The sequence below is a fragment of the Podarcis pityusensis genome (genome assembly GCF_964106645.2).
Source record: "Podarcis pityusensis genome assembly, chromosome: 6".
Lineage (NCBI taxonomy): Eukaryota > Metazoa > Chordata > Lepidosauria > Squamata > Lacertidae > Podarcis > Podarcis pityusensis.
Window position 1 is genome coordinate 55,705,758 of NC_138030.1, and position 12,583 is coordinate 55,718,340.

At 38.5% G+C, this 12,583-nt stretch overlaps 1 protein-coding gene across 1 annotated transcript in view; it reads right to left on the bottom strand.

Annotated features, from left to right (window-relative positions):
* The window catches only part of FAF1 (Fas associated factor 1), a 171,291-nt gene that overhangs the window by 50,049 nt on the left and 108,659 nt on the right, over positions 1 to 12,583 (bottom strand). The window contains exon 13 of the mRNA XM_081010831.1: positions 3,743 to 3,897. Coding sequence (XP_080866957.1) covers positions 3,743 to 3,897 — 155 coding nt within the window. The remainder of the gene's footprint in view (positions 1 to 3,742; positions 3,898 to 12,583) is intronic.

Consider the following 12,583-nt stretch of genomic DNA (forward strand, 5'->3'; position numbering starts at 1 on the left):
AGGTCCCTTCCTCCCCTATCCCAGCAGCCACCTCTGCTATCACCAGCTTCTCCAGAGGATCAGGGGCTCCTCCTGAACAACATGGAAAAAGGTATGATGGGGGTTTCTGGAAGAGGGAGAACCCACCAAAAATCATGTCTGACCCTCCAGGTAGGAGGAACAATTTTTCTATGAATGTCTTTCCACCCACTTAAGAGTCCAAGACATTTGCTTTAATTTTCAATAAAATATCTAACCTTAATCTGTCCTCATACCACCAAAGTGACAGGTCCATATTAAGTTAACAGATATTTGTAGATACACATAACAAAGTCTATCAACAATCATAGCCATTTTTAATATATTGTGTTGGGAAGATAGTAATTTAATATTACCCCATCTGTTAGATTTATATTGAAGTAGCCTTCACAATTTTCATGTGATAGCACTATGGTCTCTAGTTAGCAATTCTTCACTATCCCAATGCTGCATGAATAACCCTGCAGCCTAAGAGTAACCTAAAGTTATATGTATATATTAAGTATTAATTGTATTTTGACCTTCCCTATGCTCCACCTAGAATGGAAGCATGGCTGGGAGAGAGAAGAGAAGGCTCTCTCAGTGGCTGCACCCAATATCTTACCTCATGAAATGTGGCTGGCACCCTCTGTCATTGTTTTTCACTGGTTGTTGAAGACTTTTTTTTTCTGGCAGGCTTTTCTTTTATGAGGTAGACAATGTTGTAATGATTTTTTAAAAACTGCTGATGTCATCTCTTTTGAAAAGTTTTTTTGCTCGTTTTATTAAATCACAATCTTTATAGGCTATAAGACACTCTGAGTAGAGTGTATTTATACAAGAAGGCTAGTTATAAATGCTCTAATGAAATAAAATTAAATAAAAAATAGTTTGTTTATATATAGCCATTTGAAAACTGCTATACAATAATTCCTTTGTCATAAACTGATAGCAAAACCCAAAAGTGTAAGCTTAAGCATCTTATTGTATTTCACAATCAGGTTTTAGATCCATTGAGAAGAGCTATAAAGCCTTAAACAAGCCCTTTATTAAGTGTTTCTAAAAGTGTCATAAGGAGTTAATAGGACACAGCTGTACAGACTCTTTCTAATAAGCAGCTTCTGTCGCTTTGGTCACCACAGGTGTCTCTGTAACCTGCAAACTCTTATAACTAGTGTATCAAAGTTGTGCTACTTAATAGACTTCTTTAGTAAAACACAACAAAGCAATGACATGCCTGTTGATTGTCAGTCATAAAAAAACCTCCCTCAAACACAGATTTTCAAAAGAAACTACACTGCAATTTTTTGTCATTGTAAAATAAAAGAAACTAGAGAATTAAACAGAGACTAGAACAATACAACAGCAGGCAGTCGACTGAACTTAGCCACTGCAGATGGTTTAGAAATAGTGTTTCCTTCGACACCAAGTTGTGGGATAAAAGGAAAGGAGGGAACTCCCTACCCCCAGTGAATGGCAGCATGTAAGATTTAGCCCAATCTCTTGTCCACATATTTTGCCGTGTTAAAAAGCATAGTTACTTCATTCATATCTGTGTTAGAAAGTACTTTTTATCCCTCTTTTCAATAGTAATTAAAACAATTAAAAGCATGGGTCAACACTGTGAGCTAATCTAAATTAAATTAAGATTATGGTAAATGCATCCAAGTAGTCTGTGGAGTATTATGCAAGAACATTGCATGTTTCAGTCTTAATTTGAAAAGTTAACTGCAATTAACTCATTTGTAAGTTACCGGGCGGCATGGTGGAGGAATGCACATGTCAGTGAACTAGTCCAATAGGAACACAAAACCATGTGATTTCTTAAGCGCTCTGTTTATATTAAGTAACAATTATCAATAGCAACATGGAATGAGACCATCCTTGAAGTTAATAAAAAGGAGATCAGCTACTACAATTTTAAGATCCTTCCATCATAAAAATATATAGACATAGGCTCATTGGTACATACAATATTTCTAAAGACTATCATGATGAATGACATAACCTGCACATTCCACCAGTTACAGAAAACTTTGGTAAGGAACTATTGCCAGCAGACAATTAAGTGCAATCTAAAGCCCAACAACTATATCACCATATGGGAAAACTTCTGCCTTTATTTATCACAATTAGGCTGCATTTGACGAAAGTCAAATGGATCAGATTAAATCCAGTGTAGCAATTCTGGATGTTTTTCATATTACAAAACTTTCCCACATGAGCTCAGCACAGAGGCCCTTCAAACTAAACTTCCTGTGGTGTATTAAAAAACTATTAATAACAAAGAGACAGATGGGAAATGGGTGTTTGTAGACGGTTCTGGTATTACACTTACATATCTATGCAATGCAATAGATTCTATACAGTTCATCGGGATGTGTGAACAGGTTGCAACTTGCTTACACCCTACAGGTCCATCCCACTGCTTTATTCTACCCCATAACAGAAAGTTCTCTCCTTTCTAAAGTCCCCATCCCAGACACAACAGATCACTGCATCAATCTGCAGGAGGTTTGTTACACTTCCTTCTTAAACCACCATTGAACTCATTCTCCAAGTCTGAATCTTTATATAGCCAAACTGGCACCACCACACACAAAGGGGAAGTATCATCAGGTGTGGAGAGAACCCAACGGTTTCCACCCAAAATGAAAAATCTTTAGGAAAACACAACCCTGAGGAAGAAACCACAAAACAGGTAAAAGAGGACTTGGTATGTTTCAGTCGGCACAGATTGCTGATTTAGTATTGGGGGCTAATAGACAGAAAATCAAGTGGAGGAAAAAGAATAGGACAGAGTATGTGCTGAAAGAAGGCGTGACTGGTAGGCTAGAAATCTGAACTGAAGAAGGCCACACTGGCCCAGTTCACATTATATATTAAGCCATAGTTAAAATAAACTATGAAATAAACAATGTGAATGAGCAGCATGCTAGTGCCTGCTTCTCAAAAGTGGATGCATTTCAAAAGTCCACATTATGCTGCTCCCCTGTTCCAGCTATGCTGGTGAGGAAACAAGTCAGACTCTGGCTTCTCATTAAGTATACCTGCACTCATGGTTGTTTCTCTCCAAGATTTGTTCTTGGCTTAACACTCATGGATTGTTTAGGTGAAATAATCTACATATTTTTCCACACAGGGAACAGCAAGCTAGTTAGTTTCCTTCCTGGCATGGAAGCAGCAGGAATGGAAGAAGAGTGAAGAATGGGCATTTGAGCAGTGTGTACCAGCAAGCTCATTCACATTGAACTATAGTTTATTTTAACTACGGTTTAATATGATGTGTGAATCAGATCACCGCAACTCTTTGTTGAAGGTTCCACTTGCTGATAATATGCTTTCCAGGTCTTCACCGAGTGATGGTGACTCTACATTTAAAATCCTCCAAGGCACCAGAAAAGGATGCAGTCATAATGCCTCTCACTCAGATATTTCACTGGTTCTCTTGCTCATTCTCCTCATTCACCTACTAACCCTGGCAGACAGGAGGAAGAGAATGGCCCAGGAGACTTGTAAATGAACAGAGTGGGAAGGGTGTGTTGGACGCACAGTGGCTGCATCCCGAGAACATTAGCCTGTGAAAAGTAAATCACTGAACAATGTAAGATAAAGGCGGGGGGGGGGGAGCAGTCCCAAAATCTATTATTTAAACAGACGGTATACTATGTAACATATATTATAAAGATACACTGAGTTTCTTGAGTTCTTAAAACAGTTTAATATTCAACTCCAAATTATTTACCTTGCTCTGTTTGCTTCTTTTGTCATATCCCATGCCCAGGTTATGAAGTTCTGACTAAGGTAGGAGACGATAGATTCAGCACAAAGCATTTGAGAACAGAACACGTTGGTTAGCACACTTTCATCATGGTGGAGGTAGACAGCAAGCAGCTTTCTCTGAAAAACAGGGGGAAAGTGTTAGCATGATATTTTGATTTATTTGCCCACCACCACCACCACTTTCAGACATAAGTGAAATTTCTGTCTCAGCCCTAACCAAATATTTTGGAGGCATCCTATTGATATTGCTGGAACATCCTTTCAACAATCTCAGCACCCAGCACTCCGCTGCTGCTTCCATAGAAACAATTCTTTGTTTAATGGTATTTGGAGAGAAAGTGAATTACTCTATTCTTGCGATCAAGAACCCATGGCCAAAATGTTTATTTAAGAACATTTTTTTTCTACAGAAATAATAATGTTGTGACTATTATATAAAAAGAAGAAAAGCCATGTTTACATTCTGTCATGATCACCAAAATTGAATTTAGAATTTAATCAGTTGCAAATACTTACTACTGTACAACCAATAGCTGATTTTAATGCAATGGCATTAGGATAGGAGGTTTACTATGCATTAGGGAGAGGGAGAATTAAACAAGGGATGTAGCACCACATTTCCTTTTGTGCACAGCACCACAAAAAAAAAAGGATCTAGGGAAATTGTGTATTCAAAACTTTCTCTGGATCTGGGGCAAAATCTCTCATTTATTTGGGTTGTAGTCCGATGGAAAGCGCATTCCGGTGCAAACTAATGCCTGATTCCCAGGCCACATGGGTAAAATTATATTGTGCATTGGGTAACATCCATCTGTTCAAAAAAGGGATCCAGCAGAAAGGGGTGAGGCAAGGCAAGGCAATTTTCCCTTCCCCAAGCAGCTCACAATGCTACCTTCCACACTGTTCTGCAGGGTACCCAACTCTGGAGCAGCATGGGGGCTATATGGGAAAATGGCCTCACCCACCACTAACCCCTCCACCCAAACTCCATTCATGGAAAGTCTCAATCTAACAGAGTATATTTATCTCATAACAACACTGATTTTTGTTTCAATTTCCTTTTTAAACTAACTAAATTGTTGAGTTTACAGTAAGTTTAATAATGTTACTCTAGCACACTATGCTATTGCTTTGTTTTACCCAACATCTCAGGGGAAATTGATAACTATCAAATTGTCTAGATTCTGAATACGTTTGAAAATACAGTAGCTGATATAAAAAGAAAACTCACCAAAAAATTTCTGATACCACACAACTCATAGCTTGGAAATGTTATATAAAATTTTGCAACATAAAATTTCATTCATTTACAATTTAGATAAAGCTAAGCATTAATTTCACAGGTAGTTTCAAATTGTAATTTCATAGGTAGTTTTGTACTGCTGGCAGTTTCACAAGAAGCATTATTCCAGGAGGCTGCAGTGGCAAAGCCCACCATAGAAAGATGAGGTATAGTTCCGTTCCTAATAGTTCAGCTTCTGTAGACAGCAGACAAATTTAACTGAAACTTATTAAAATATTGTCCTGTAAATAAGCCCAAAAACATGACCAACCTGCAACTTCTTTCAATTAGCCTAAGAAAGTAGGAGCCTGTATTTCCATGGTGGAAATGTGGGCTTCATTTTGTAAGTGCCTTCTACCAAATGGACTGATGTGGGGAAGATGTTTTGCTGGCTCCAGAAGAAGCGAATCCCATTCATCTGCTGCCAGCATGGAAACCAAGTGGGTTGGTGGAGCAGGGATGGCCTTGTCCACCAGTCTGCTCAATTTCCTTACAGCCTATGGCTACCTGGCAAGCTGCTCTGACATACGGCTATTAAACTGCTTCTTCTTTAAGAGACACGAGTAATAATGAGCAAGCATATTTCATGAAAACTATTGTCTTTTTATGATACATTCAAATCTGCCGCTCAAGGAATTGGCCAAGATGCAATTAACTCAAAACATAATGTGGGTTCTGAAATTGTGATTCTGGAACACACTTTAAAAACAGTTTGCAATATGGCAAGAGGCAGGGGTTATAGGGAGTAAGAAATAGCATGGGGCATACCCAAAGTAACTCTTTGGATCAGAGCCAATGTATTTAACCAGCTAAAAATTGCCACTTAAAAATAAATATGTTGAATGCATAGAAACATCTGTTCTAACAAGATATTCATTTTAAATCAGCACATTTATAAAATACAGAGTTTGTGTAAGTCCTCAAAATCAATTTTAAAAGTATAAAACATTTCAACAGTAGACTTTGGAAAAGGGATTAGACATTTACATTAATGTTTGTCCGCTTTAATTTAAAAAGCGATTCAAAACCAAGTACACATGCACCAGAAAAGGCCACCAAAAAGCCTAACATGCACAGTTCCATATAAGTGCAGCCAACAATGTTGACTGAAACTAAACTTGAAAATCCAGGGCACTAATGCACAATATCAGGCAATAAAACAGCATCTCAGTGGTGATATTTAATTTAAAAAAGAAGAAAGAGGCAGGAGAAGATCAGGCACTGTCTGTTTTGGAGGATCAGCCATTCTGCATTTCAAAGCGTGGATCTCTGCAATATCCAGGTTACTGTGCTAGAATCTCCACTATTATATAGCAGTTGTAAGAGAGGGAGGGCAAAGATGTGTTTACTCAGTGATTAGGGCCTTAGAATAAGCCGCTAGCTCCTAGAGAGACAGCTCACCACTTATTCATTTGGGCCAATTCACAAAGCCTAGAAAGATTAAACATCCATGCTGAGAAGACAAGCGAATGCAGACGGTGAAAAAGAAATAAAAATTCTTTAAAAACTCTTAGATGACTTCATTATTTTTTCCACAAGGAAACTTTAGGAAAGTGTTTAGTTAGAGAAAAACCCACATTGACCTCTCCCTAAACCCTTAATCTTTCCTTTGTGGTGGGACTGCTTTGTGGTAAGCGGATGGCTTTGCTCTCCTCTTTTCATTGGGAGCAGAGAAAAAAAGGCTCTTGAGAAACTCCTTTCGTCCCAAAGAAACAACCCCATGAAACTGTTAAATATAAGATTCCATGTGAATGAACTTTCCAAAATATGTACAGTTTAAAGCTAGGAGTTGAGGCCAAATACTAGAAAACAAGGCAGGTGCACACTTTAGCATATGTAAATTAGGAAATGGCCAAAAATATTTAACTACCCCCATTTATTGATCGAAATGCCATTTGGATTTCAAATTCAGATCATTCAGTTTTGCCATTTCTGTCTGCAGTTGATTGGATTTGTAGCTGTTACATATTGGCACAAAGTAGAATCATATTCAGTCTATTGGCTAAAGGTGCCTTGGATTAAAAATATATATATACTAAAGATCCAAAAGCACTCTGGGGAGGAGATGTCTACCAAATCTCAAAACTTCCAATTTACCAACATTAATAATTTCATTTAAAATATACAGGCAACATTTAGCAATAGTATGTGTAATGATTTGAGTCTGTGTTTTTCCTAATACCAAGAAACCTTGCAATTGCTACATTTCTACAAAAGAATCAATTAAAAACAAATCCACACAAACTGTTTTGGATGAAGCAGCAGCGAAATCGTAAAACACGAGAAGAAACCATCAATCAAAATGCTGAGTGGTCTTGAGGAGGTTAGCTTTTCAGTGATCAAACTCCTTAGCAAAGTTCCCGGGAATGTATTAAGATAATAGGAGCTTTGTCCCTTTAGATCTTCCTCTGTGAGGAAGTGAGGTAACAAGATTACTAAAAGGGCATTATCTGGAGAAAGTATTACTTGGAAGTGACACCACTATTTAATTCTGAGGAAGATTTTTCTTAAAAGCACCTGAGCTAGCCGCCAAAATCCAAATGGCTCACAATGTGATTTGGGGGCCTAGCTTTTGAAAATCTTACCTGAGCTGTTGGCTTGAGTGAGTGAGGCTTAAAACATGCCTAAATTCTCTTAAATTCTGTTTGGTTAATTTTGGTTTGTTTAATTATTAAAATTCTATTTAAGAGAAAAATTGAGAAATTACCATGGTTCAGTCATTAAATATCAGATATTAGTATCTGGCATGATCTCTTTCCCTAGTGCATTGTATCCTTTGGCAGACTTGCCTCAGAAAAGTACTTAATTTTTCAACCCAACAATCCTAAAAGGCAGAATATGCCACCATTTGAAATATATAGGCAGGTATCCCTTAATTTTGAAATGCTAATTGCTTCTGAATGTAGGTGAAGCTTGTTAAGAATTATAAATTATTCTTAAATCCAGTTTAATTTTCTGATCTTGCATTTGCAGCTATTCCCCCCCCCTTCCATCAGTCTTAAGAAACCAAAGAATAAAGGGTATTAATAATAAGGTATTTAGTCATCAGCCCAAGAACAGACCAGAACGACAGATAATATCGGAACAGAATAACAAAACAACTTTAATATCCACATTTTTCATTGTTTGTGGTCAAACTCTTTTTAATTTTAAGTACAAAAGTATGTAAGACTTGTTTTATATTAAATAAAAAATATGTATGGGGTGTTCTGTTGCAGAATAACTATGTGGCCAATAAGGACTCTGTAGTCCTTAATTTGGTACCTTGTGCTAGAGAAAGGTAGCAACTGTGAGAAGACGAGCTCTGCACATGCGAAGGGACAGCTGATTTGCTTGCATTATTGAAAGAAATGGGGAAGCTTGCTTACATATCACAAATGCATGTGACAACGCGCATGGACTTCTAAACCAGAGACAAAAACCTAATTAATCAACACCAAATATTAGTTTGTGCTAGGGGATGTATGACCCTATTCAAAACAGGCTATTGACCAATTATCTGGACTCAAGACCCACCAACCCACAGGGCTTCCATCTTGCCAGTTTACTGGCCTTTATCTAGCCCATCACTGAGTCCTAGCATCAGCCCAAGGATTGCGCAGCCTCTTGATTTGGCTATTTCAGATAAAAAGAGCTGGGTATCAGCAGCATACTGTTGACATTTCCCCCCAAGCCAAATGATTGCTTTCAATGGCTTTATATGGATGATAAACAACATTAGGGACAAGATGGTACCCCACAGCACCCCAAGGCCCAGGGTGCCAAACGACAATCACCCAACTGAAAATGACCAAACACCTTCAATATCTATCCCACCAAATCAGCTTGGAAGGATACCATGGTGGATGATATCAAAAGCCACTGAGAGATTAAGTAAAAATAACAGGTTTGCGCTCTGCCTGTCCTTTTCCCAATAAAGGGAGTGACCAAGGTCAATTTAGTCCTATAACTAGGCCTAGATCCAGATTGAAATGGGTCAAGATCATCTGTTTCATCCAAGAGTACCTGCAACTGTTGAGACACAACCCTCTCAATCACCTTCCCTGAAAAGGGAGTATTTGTGACCAGGCAGCAGTTGTCACAGACCACTAGGAAAAGCATAGGCTTTTTCAGGTTTCAGGTAACATGTTTGAAGGATAATAGTCTTTTGGGAAAAGGAATTGCAGTGCTCAGCCAGGATCTGTAGGTGGTACTGAAGACCAAGTTGTTGCTGACTTGATTTGAAATCTTTTGTTTTTAACTTTTGACCTAAATGTTTGCATTTAAAGTAGGTGGTGTTGTTGTATTATACAGTGCATCCACATTGCTAGGCAAGCAGGGCCCAAGCAGACCAGAGTGCAGCAGCCTGCAGTTTAGTATCCAGGCCCTGAAAGCCAGAAAGGTGAGCAAACCGGCTTTCCCAGGCCCAGGGAGCCTGAGGGGGACAAGGGAAGGAAGGAGAAGAGGGAAAGCCCCATCACACAAGTTGTAGTCCTTGCACAAGGCTTCTGCTGACAGGGCTGCTTAGGCGGATCTTCTCTCTCAAATGTTATTTCTCCACATGCCATTCAACGTGATTTCACACAACCATTTTTAGCTCACATTTAACATCATGAAGTAGAACTAGGCAGCTGATAATTTCAGCACATTTAAAAATCGGAAGTACACAGATGAGTAAATTTGATAACCATCTTGGTGAATCATTTTCAGCATCTAGATCTAAAGAACACATGATGAAGAAAACTCAAAACCAAGCAATAATTTCACTCCCCCCCAAAAAACCCAGTCTAAACCAACTAAGGATTTAGGATCAATCAAAGATTCAGAAACTTTGTAAAATAAGGATAACTAAATCTGTTTTAACTAAGAGAACTGGTTTGCATAAATGTAGCCCTTTGCTTTCCCCTCTGTGATGACGTAAACACTCTTTTTAAAATATGATGCTACCTCATACTGAGTGAAGTAACCAGGTCCACCTAGACCACTACTCTGCTTGAACTAGCAGCACCTATCCACAGTTTCAGGTAGAAGTATTTTCCAACCCTGCCACCAGAGTCATTTAAGCGGAAATCCCAAGGATTGAACTGGGAACCTTCTGCATGCAGAACATGAGCTCAGCTGAAACACAAACACTCAACACATTTTTTACAAAATGTGTGACATCCTTGAGCTGCTTTATAGCATTCGGCCTACATTCATAATCATTTTAGGCTTCAAAATTAATGCAGTTTCTTAATATTTTCATAGTAAAATTTCAACACACTTGCATTGTGATTACCATTTTGACCAGCTTTGTATATGTATCACTTTCATAAAATGCTTGAAGTATTGCAAAATATATTACATGAATATACAGTATATATGAATATTTTCATTTAACCTATGAAATACACAAAATAAATTTGGATTTTCTGCCCGTGGGCTAGGTTGGATGTGCATATGGATTAAGTTATTCTTATCTATTCTAACCACTCACCTCCAAGCAATGTGTGCGGCCTCAAACAGATCATGTTGGCCACTGTGTTTATTTCAGTAAGTTGAAGTGAAGCATTATAGATGCCAATAGGTAATGTTTCCCTCTATCCACCTCAGGATTTGACTCATAATTGATTCTCCCATCTGGTATTTGGGTTCAGCAGGAAAGCTTTGAGATTTAATTAATAATTTCAAAGCTTGAGTTCACTTTTGCTGGAGTTGCAATATCATGATATTAGAATATTTTGCATCAGAATATTTGTTAAAAGAGATGCTGGAATTATTAAAGGTACAGTACTTCTTGCTTGCAGTTAAACATTCCAGTATTTTTATTTTGGAAATGTTATCAGACTGTCAGACAGGCCTATTCTTTTAGCAATTAAAACGCTGCAAAAAGTAAAGCTGCAAAATCTGAGAATGGAGACAGAAATTTTATTGCAACAGCAAGAGTGAAACACATTTTTCACATCTGTTTCATCATCAATCAGTGATCACCTTAATATACTTTTGGAACATACAGAAGGTTTGCTGAATTCCAGATTTTGTTATCTGAATGGGTTATGGCACCTGGATGGTAGCAATATGGACCCCATTATGATTATTTGGCTCATCAAATTATGGATAATAGAGGATATGATTCTGCTTTGGATGTAAGGAAAACAGAAAAAAAATATATGAAAATAGGAAAACATTTACAGTATATAATAGCCATATTCAAGTATCTAAAGGGCTGCCACATGGAAGATGGAACATATTTTTCTCCTGCTCTGGAGGGTAGGACTCAAACCAATGGATTCAAGTTACAAGAAAGGAGTTTCCGACTAACATCAGGAAGTACTTTCTGACAGTAAGAGCCATTCAACAGTGGAACAGACTCCCTTGGGAGGTTGTGGAGTCTCCTTCCTTGGAGGTTTTTAAGCAGATGTTGGATGGCCATCTGTCAAGGATGCTTTAGTTGAGATTCCTGCATTGCAAGGGGTTGGACCAGATGACTCTGGGGGTCCCTTCCAACTCTGAAATTCTACAGTTCTATGATTAATTTTTGATCTTAGATAATCCAGGGACACACTCTTGGCTTCCCAATAAAATTGTAATAGTGTGTACTTGTGGGAAAATGTTTCAGTTTGTGTTCTTCCTTTTCTGCATAGTTGCTAGAAATTAAGAGGGGGTGCTCAGCAACCATTTGTTCCCAAGGCAAATGCTGAGGGGAATAGATTTTGGATCTGAGAATATGTTGTCGGGGGGACTAAGTGGGGGAAATTAAATAAAATTAAATTTTAAAAGGCCAATTGAGAGTTAGCTTGCTCAGTGGACATTAAATGCGGTTGGCAAGGTAGAAAGCTGGTGGGAATAGAGTATCCTGGAGGGAGATAGTGAACAAAATAGTGTCACGGGGTCCCACTTGTATAACTGTGCTCATAAATCCAGGCAGCGCTGTAATCAATTTCATCTGCTGGAAGATCCTTTTGCCAGAAGCATTTATGAGGCATGTAAGGGTTTGATTTGAATTCGGTAACTTACCAGCCTGAAGCTGAATCCCAACATGGAAACATTGTGGGTGAGTGTTCTCAGGTTTGGGGATGAGGCTGCACAACCCACTAAACGAGCAGGTATGCAGTTTAGGGATACTCTTTGATCTACCATTGCCACTTGAAGCCCAGATGGCCTCAGTGTCCCAAAGTTCACGTTGCCAGCATTGCTGGTTCATCGGCTGCAATTCCTTGTGGACAGGGATAGCTTAGCTATGGTGATTCATGTTCTGGTAACCTCCTGGCTAGATTATGTGTAGCTGCCATGAGATGTCCTGGAAGCATCAGTCAGTGTGGAATTTAGCTGCTAGAATTTTGACGAGTACAGCCAGAGTCATTCAATATTACCCCTATTTTGAAAGATTTACACTAGCTGCTTGTTTGCATTAGAGCCCAATTTCAAGTGCTGGTGCTTCCTTTTAAAGCCATAAATGGTTTGGACCTGAAGGTGTTCCTCTTTCTCTACTAGCCTATCCCTGTTTTAGGATCTTCTGGAGAGGCTCTGTTCCAAGTACCCTATTAAGCAGAAGTATGTTAA